This window comes from Juglans regia, chromosome 7 (genome assembly GCF_001411555.2).
Source record: "Juglans regia cultivar Chandler chromosome 7, Walnut 2.0, whole genome shotgun sequence".
Taxonomy (NCBI): Eukaryota; Viridiplantae; Streptophyta; class Magnoliopsida; order Fagales; family Juglandaceae; genus Juglans; species Juglans regia.
In genome coordinates this window covers 20,311,531-20,319,957 of record NC_049907.1, presented here as the reverse complement: position 1 = coordinate 20,319,957, position 8,427 = coordinate 20,311,531, and the positions used below count along the sequence as shown (strand labels likewise).

Here is an 8,427-nt window from a genome sequence, read left to right as displayed (position 1 = left end):
AACACTAAATAATATTTTTCTTTTAAATTTACTATTTGAACTTTTTAAGATGGGGATAGTTAATTGATCATTTATACCTTCATGTTCATGTGATCTCAGATAAGTTCATCCAGCTAGCTAGCTTTACAGCCATTAAATTCATAAACCATAGTTTGAATTATGCTAGCTATACCTCACACACGCACAAACGTCGATACATGATATAATCTGTGTCTTAATTAAAACTTAAAAGTTGAGATGTGTTAAGTCTACATGCAAAGAAATTTAGACACTCATCACATATTTAATATAATACGTCAGATCTACTTTATAATAATAAAAAATTTACAATTTGATAGAAAAGCAATGCTACGTATAGTCCCCATTTAGGAGCTGCATTACAAGTCTAGTTAATTTTATCTTTAAATTTTTTTAAAATTACAATAATATTCTCATCAAAATGGTACTTTTTTTTATTTGATGAAGAACTTGCACATACAATTCTCATTTAGAGATTACAAATAGAATTTCTCTTAATGAAAAGTTACACTAGTTTCTTTATGTAAAATTTCTAAGTAGATCAAACATTTTTTAAAATTTGGTGCAAAACAAAGCAAGCCCAAATTATTGTGGTTTTTTCTTTTTTCAATTTTCTTGGAAATAGGCCCAAATTTAATGGGCCAAAAATTGGGTAATCAATTTTGGATCCAAAAATTGGATGACTTGACACCCATGGCCTCAGTTCAAAAACTATCCCGACCAAAAAAAGAAAACAAAAACAAAAGAGTTAAATAAAACTTTGTCGTTTTATCCAAGCGACGTCGGTTTCCCTTCTCAAGTGGTAACGAAACTTCCACCCATCGTCTGCTTCTTCCTCCCAAAAGAACCAGATCACCCTCTCTCTCTCTCTCCAAAATGGATTTTCGCATTCGAAGCATGTTCTTCCTGCTTGTCCTCTCCTCGCTCCTCTGCTCTCAAGCTAGGGTTTGTTATCTCCCTCTCCCTCTCTCTCAATCTGATATGCAACCATATATACATACGAGTATGTGTCGAAGGTATGGCTTTGGATCTGATAATTCTCTGTTTATGTTGCTTTGCTTTCTATCCAGGCTGAAATTACTGGTTCCGTTTTCTTCATCGATAGTTCCGCTCGTCAATTTCTTCGCACTCCATCATCTAACGATGCCGTTGAGGTAATTCCTATAATTAATAACCTTTTATTTTCCCTGATTCGTTGATTAATTAATTTATTTCAGTATTTTCGGTTGTGGGACATTGTGTTAATCTTTTAGCTATATCGGTTGCTATTTTCCGGTTTCTGAGGAACTGTAGTAATGGTAATAAGAAACTTTAGTTTGAATCTTTGTCTGAAGAACTCGAAATACATGTATATCGCAGGATCAGGAACTTTATTAAGTTTTAATTTAGATGCATGTCGGGTCTAGCTACTGTTGTAAAGAGCTAGAAATGTAATATTGAAACGAACTCGGATAGTTGGACCTGAACTTAGTTTGATTTTAGTGGTGTTCATGGGATGATTTGAGGGTATCAATTTCATTTCTGATCATTGTGGCTTAGAACATTTTTGAGTATTCGTTTGTTATCGATGATCAATTTTTCTATGCAAACACAATTGGGAAGAGTAATTTTATATTGTAACCTGAACTCTGGACAAGGGTTGTATATGATCCTATATTTAAATACATTGGTCACACCCCCCAAAAAAAAAAAACAAATATGATCGTCTCACCATCTGTGCCATCTTTTCCACTTTCACAGCCTGATTCAATGTTGCCCTCAGAAGTTGGAGCTGCTGTATCAGTCTTGCTTGGTTTTTTACCACCTGCAACGCTTTCATCCGCTGGTTCATCTAAGGTTACTGAAATAATTTTATGAGTAATTCAAAATAGAACTTTTACGTTCTTTTGTGTCTTTGGTATTGGAAAGGTTGGTCTATAACAGTGTTTGTCTTTTTCAGTTAAATGATGTCCTCATGCCTAATCCATTTGATAGGCCTCGTGCTGTTTTTATGCTGGACGTCCAAGGGACAGGTTCTGCACTTGGTTTTAAAATGCATTTTGAGGACTTAACTCTCAGTTATTATTGTGTTATACTAATTTTGATCACCTAGTATTTGTTTGAATGTGTTTATACGTGCAGATCCTAAGCTTGTGGTCAACTCAGCTAATGCGCTGTTCAGCAGTTCCTCTATGAGAAAGGTTAGTTTTGGTCTGGAGAAAGCTGCTGACATTCAACTTCCAGGTACCTGGTCATTTTTTAACATTTATGATTGGCTAAGTTATTGTGAAAGGATGAAAATCCTTTGCATCTAGATCATTTTATCATTAGATGCTGACATATCACTTGTATGAATTGTTACAGATGAAAATAAAGTCTCTGTCTTTTATCTGGACGAACTCTTCGTTGATTATACTGACAAAGAAATTGGTGAATTCGTGAGTCATGACTGACATTATCATCCACTACATTTCATTCACATGCTGCTTATCTCTTTCATGTTGGTTTCATTTTGTTCGCATTTGAAAACTTAGTTTTCACTTTTCTTTTCTGCTTAGGCGTCTTGGATGGGTGGATCTTATGTTGCTGATTCCCTGAAGCCATTAAATGGAGAGTTAACCATCCCTTTGGCAGATGGTACCGCTGTGAATCTTCATATGTCAAAGGTTTACCCTGGATTTAATATTGTTTTTTATTCTGTTCTGTTTTGTATTGTGTATGAATTTTATGATTGCTAGATTTGTACTGTATGTTTTTCTTTAATAACTAAGTTTCTTTGTTTTTTTTTTTTTTTTAAATAAATTTCAAACATTTTCAGAATGCAGACAGAGAATTCACTGCTAGTCTTCTGTCCCTCATTTGCAATTTCAAAAAGGCACTAGAGTTGCATGAAGATTTGGTCAAAAGCGCTCACAGTCCAGCCGAGTTGATAATGGGCTGTTTTGATGGCATTAAGGTGGTATATATATACCCCCTTTTTTGTTTTGATATATGAATGTTAGGTTATGCCAGCCAATTTGCTGCATGGTATCATCTTAATTATCATATGAGTCTGAGTCACAAGAACACGGCATAAATATGAGTGTCCAACATGGATTAAGCTTTGGGGTCTTGGACACAGGTTTGATAGGCCAGTTCTTCAAGTCCTTGAGAAGCATCTTTTAGGACGAATGACATCAAAATGGAAAAACAGCACTAATTGGTAAAAAAAGGAAACATGAGCATCCATTTTAATTTGTGTTGCCTTTTCTGCCTTTTTAGAAGTAACGAAATCAAACAGAAAAACAGCACTAATTCGTTAACTCCCTCTGAATCTTGTGTGACAGTTGCGGATAAGCATTCATGCACTCCCTCTCGTTGGTGTTAGAATCTGGCTCTTGTTTTTTTTACTCCCAGATCTGCTATAAAATATTTGAGGGCTGCATAAGATATTTTTGAATATGAAAATTTAGTGAGTTTTACCAAAAACTGCTTTATAACCATTATTAAGATTTTTCTTGAGATCTTGAAAGATCAATAAAGAGGGTTAAAAAGTCACTGAACACTGAAGACTTTGGGTAATCTTACTCTCAATCTTTTTTCAACCATGATGGTTACCTTCTTCTATGAAATAAACTGAAGGTAAACATTTGTCAGCCAAGCCCCTCATAGATGCTTTATGATGACATGTTGTAGTTGTTAGATTCAAGAGGCTTGATCTTGGAAAAGTCCATTCCAAGGCTACACAATGTTGCACTTATAAAAAAAAAGAGGGATGCACAATGTTGTACCCTTTCACTTGTTAGGAGTGTCCCTTTGTCCCTTTAGGAAGAGGGGATTTGTGATACATCATAGGTTACTTTGTCCTAGGTGGAAAATTTGATGAAACTCATTTCTTTATCTATATTGTTGATGGCTTCAACTCATCTTATATATAATTTGGTCTGGGGTTCCTGGATTACCTTGCTCCAATTATCTGCTTGGTTGGCTTATTAAATACTAAATCCCTAAAAAAGACTTCTTCTGCCGTTACCTTGTTCGTAATTATGGTAAGGAATTAAATGATAGGATTCATATTGGGATGAGCTCAATATCTCTTGGGGAATGCTTTTCACAATTTGGGATGAGCCAAATAGCACCAAGTTTTGGTTGTTGGGGACTGACAGTTCTTTTTATTTTTACTTTTTTGTTGGCTGATTTGCTTAAAATATTGAGCTTTTCAGTATTAATAGGAAATTCATTGTATCCCAAGGCAGTATGATAAGTTTGAAGTTGAGTTATTTGGATTTTCTTCTTCAGCAGGCTTTTGAGATTATGAGTTCCCTTTCGTTTTGAAAGAAAACAAGTTTTAACAATAAGATTTCCCGGCATTTTGTACAAGAAGGAAACCTGTATGATCTTAAATTCATGGGATGAAAGTTTCTTTTTGACAAGTAACTTGGGGTGAAAGTTAATTCTAATTCTACAATCTTAAATATGTATGCTTTCTTCATATGTGGATATGTGTGCGTCTCTTACGCTGTGATTTACTAATTTTAACTTCTGCATCTTTTTTATCATTCATGTGTGAACAGGCTTTGCAAGAGCATTATGGATCTGAAGGTTTTGCTAGGCATGGAGTGGGTCTATTACTTGCTACATTGTCCAAGATGTTTGATTCATTCCAAGAAGCATACCAAGGTCAATTATCTTAGTTATTTGAAAATTACATACTCATAAATATTTAGCTTTGTGGCTATTCCCATGCCACGAAGCTGTATCTATTCATTGCTGCGATACCAATTTAATTTGACCAAGACTCCCAATTTACATTATGGGCTCCACATGGTAGACACTGTTAGACTTTCTTATTCTGTTTCTACAATCTCCATGAAGTTCTATTCGTGCAGACGAGTGGAATAGGAAAGTAGTTCGTAAATTTGAGAACCTAAACGTACATTTCATGCATGCTATGCCCTTTTGAAGTATATATTGCTGTTATGTGGAAGATATCAGCTGATTTTGAGGAAGTTTCAGCCATCCTTGGGATTTTTATTGTTGATTACGTCTTTGTAATTAATTGGTTGAATTTTTAATTCTTTTATTGTCATTTAAATCAGTGCTAATTGATAATATGGCAGGTCAAATTGTTGGAGTTGTCTTCTTTAGTGGGTCATCTACCAGCGAGTCAGGCAAGATGTTGAATGTGGTGTATACTTCTCAGACATCTGCACGCTGGTTGGTTGATTCAGAAGGATCCCACAACATGACTGATCCACGAGTGTTGTTGGTTAGGCGGACTCTTGCCTGGATCACTGGAATTATTCTTCTCATTTCAACTCTCTTGGGGGTAAGATTTGATATTCATAAAGGCCTAGTGGCACTTTTAATAGAAATAAAGTTTCAAATCAATACGGGCACACTGTGCAACACAGGATCTGTGTGTGCTAAAGGCCTAGCAGCATGCTTTATACAAATTAAATTGAAATCAATGTGTTAAATTTGAAATGTGAAGCCACTTCTAGTTTGAGGGTGCAAACTGCAAAGTGTATTTATCCTGAAGGAAAATAACTTCAGCAATGTACACACTGAATATTCAAAAAGGAGAGTTACGACATCAGCTTCACACAGAATATTCAAAAAGGGCATCCGTCATGTAGGGTGGCTAGGGGTTGGCCACCCCAGAGGGTTGCAAGTAAGCATACCACGACACGTGAGGTGGTTCTTCAGCCATCCTCATGGCATGAGCTGTGAAGAGATCCACCAGGTGCAGGGTCATAGGCAAAGCCGCCTTATGGGTTCCCCCTTCATGTTGGGAGATTCACCATGCGTGGGGTGTTTCTTGGTGACTGACCCCACCCCCCATCCAAATAAAAAAGGGTTGACCACCCATGGGAGTGGCTGGGTGGAAGAACCACCCTCTTTGGGTGGCTGGCCACCTCCTTAAGCGGTGGTTCTTCCACCACCCTTAGTTTTTTTTGGTCAATGTTATTCAATAATTTTGTTTCAAAGTTACTATTTTAAGAGGAGTTTGGATCGTGAGAGTGTGCTTTTTGGTTATTTTGTGGAAGCTAGCATGGGAGCTTTCCATTGGAGGAGAGTGTAAAAGACCCGGTGTCATTGAAGCTATTCGCTATGATAATTTTGTCATGTTTTAACTGAATGGATTAGGTGGATGACATTGTATATTAAGTGGCAAGATCATCATTTTTGGCTGCCTTTGTTTGTCTGCAGGTATACTTCCTTCTCAATATGCCCATCACAAGGGACACCCTCCTGTATTCTAACGTCAAGCTCGACTAAGCTTGAAAAGGAGATGATTGATTAGGTCATGTCTTCCCTGAACCTATTTTACATGGGTGTTTTGTAGATGCATCGTTACCTATGTCCATGTTTAAGTTTATGGATACCATTCCTTAGTTATTATACGGTATTGAACTGGTTGCTCTAGCTAATAAGATCTCTTGGTTTATCTGTGGCGGCTAGATCAATGAAAGAGGGGTTTGTAGCCAAAAGAGGGAAAAAAAAAAAAGAAAAAAAAAAGTTACAGTACCGGTAGCATGGGGTGGGAGGAGGACAGACGAGAATTCTATGATGATGTGCATTTAGTTATTCATGGAGATGGTGCGTCGATGTGGTACTTGGTGGGTTATCTTCTGGATCATCTTTCTTGTTTCTGAGATTCTGAATAATGAAAATGCAAGTTTGATTCTTTTCTTATTTCCCCTTTATGAATACATAGTCACGTGTGCATGTTCGTATCCAAGTGTCTGATAGAGGGTGTCAAACCTATCTATCTCTTTCTTACCTGAAACATCAAATTGAAATTCGTAGTAGAGCGTCATGCCATGTTAGCATTTGACCTTTTTCTGATGAGCCAGGTTGGCAGCAGACCGGAGAGCGATAAATATGAATTTTTTCGACTAGAGGTATAGATGTTATGCTTGGATATAGGGTTGGTAATCTTTGACATGACCCATGAATGATATGAATGAATAATAGGGTTAGATTCCAGTATAATTGAACCTGAATCAATCTGAATCTGACACAAATATGATTGATCTAACTAACAATTATGTCACGAGTGGACCCAATTCATCCGTTTATTTGATACACAATTTTCATAATGCATCATTTCCTTTGAATATCCTCACAATACTTATAATAATGAATAAATTTTTATATATTTTATCCGAGCTATATATATATATATATATATATATGTTTTAAAAAAAGAATCGAAAATACTCCATTGATCTTTTGCATTGCAAGATGCCTAAGGGTTGAAAAGGAACATGGAGACTAGTTGAATCAATGAGCCTCCCAATTTTACCATCATCTGTTTATAATCACATATAATCACATGATTTGATATTAAATAATTAAGAAATTATTTGTTATCTTTTATTTGTCTGGTTAAAGAAAGGATAACGAGAAAATGATAATAAAATGAGTTCTGTTATGTACAGTTATTTTTACGTATTTTTTACACACTCTACTGATGTGGTTGGTTAAAACAGTTATTTTATAATAAAAAGAGTGATGCAGTCAATTATATTAATAGAGAGCATAAAAAATATGTAAAAATGACTGCATATAAAATCTTTGTAATAAAATTTCTCACTCAATAGACAAGAAGATAAGCAATAGTCCACAACAGATTTCCTCTTGGGGATGGGGCATAAGAGCACTGGCTCTGGCATCACGTTATCTATAATATATATTAGCAGCTACGTATATTTTAACTGAATTGGATGAAAATGGTGCTGCATTACATTAAGAATAATGCTAGAGCTCTCGCTGGGCTCTAGCATATGTTTTATTATGTGTTTTTTTTTAATTATTTTTTTATATAGATTTTTTTAATAATTTTAAATATTTTTTTAAAAAAAATTAAAATATTATTAAACAATACTTTCTTAATCACGAAGTAAAATAAAAAATATTTTTTAATATTTTTTATTTTACTTCGTGATTAAAAAAATATTTTTTAATGATTTTTTTTTTACTTTCTAATTAAAGAAGTGTTTTTAATGATGTTCTAAATTTATTTTATCTTTTAAAAATATTAAAAAATATTAAAAAAATCTATATAAAAAATAACTTAAAAAAATATATATAAAAACACATGCCAGAGCTTTAGCATAGCCCCAACGGGAGCTGTAGCATTGTCCTTACATTAATAAAAAGCTGGATAAAATAACTATCAGCTGACTAATTTTTTACTATTTTGCTTGCATTCTAGGTTCTTGAATCACCATTCTAATGGTAAAATAAAGAAACCATCAAAAAATAAAATAATAAAATTTTAATGATTTAACCAAACTTGTAAATAATCTGTTAAACTTTAACTAGAAAAAACTTGAGAACAAGTGAATGTTATGATGGATCTCTCAAATTTTTAATTAAGAGAAATGTTATATACACAAAGAAATTATATAAAAATAAATTTATAAAATGACGTAATTTCAT

At 34.4% G+C, this 8,427-nt stretch overlaps 1 protein-coding gene across 2 annotated transcripts; it reads left to right on the top strand.

Moving 5' to 3' along the window:
* The first annotated feature begins 786 nt into the window (after positions 1-786).
* LOC109004054 lies at positions 787-6,675 on the top strand. Of its 2 annotated transcripts, XM_035692230.1 has the most exons (12): positions 827-963; positions 1,089-1,172; positions 1,759-1,854; positions 1,958-2,030; positions 2,140-2,241; positions 2,362-2,435; positions 2,556-2,663; positions 2,816-2,953; positions 4,551-4,656; positions 5,097-5,305; positions 6,190-6,283; positions 6,397-6,675. In XM_035692230.1, exons 1-11 carry the CDS (start codon positions 895-897, stop codon positions 6,256-6,258), a joined length of 1,128 nt encoding a protein of 375 aa, XP_035548123.1. In that variant the 5' UTR covers positions 827-894; the 3' UTR covers positions 6,259-6,283; positions 6,397-6,675. The 2 variants fall into 2 exon arrangements, with proteins under 2 accessions (XP_035548122.1, XP_035548123.1); XM_035692229.1 differs by having other exon boundaries at positions 787-963; positions 6,190-6,675.
* The last annotated feature ends 1,752 nt before the right edge of the window (positions 6,676-8,427 follow it).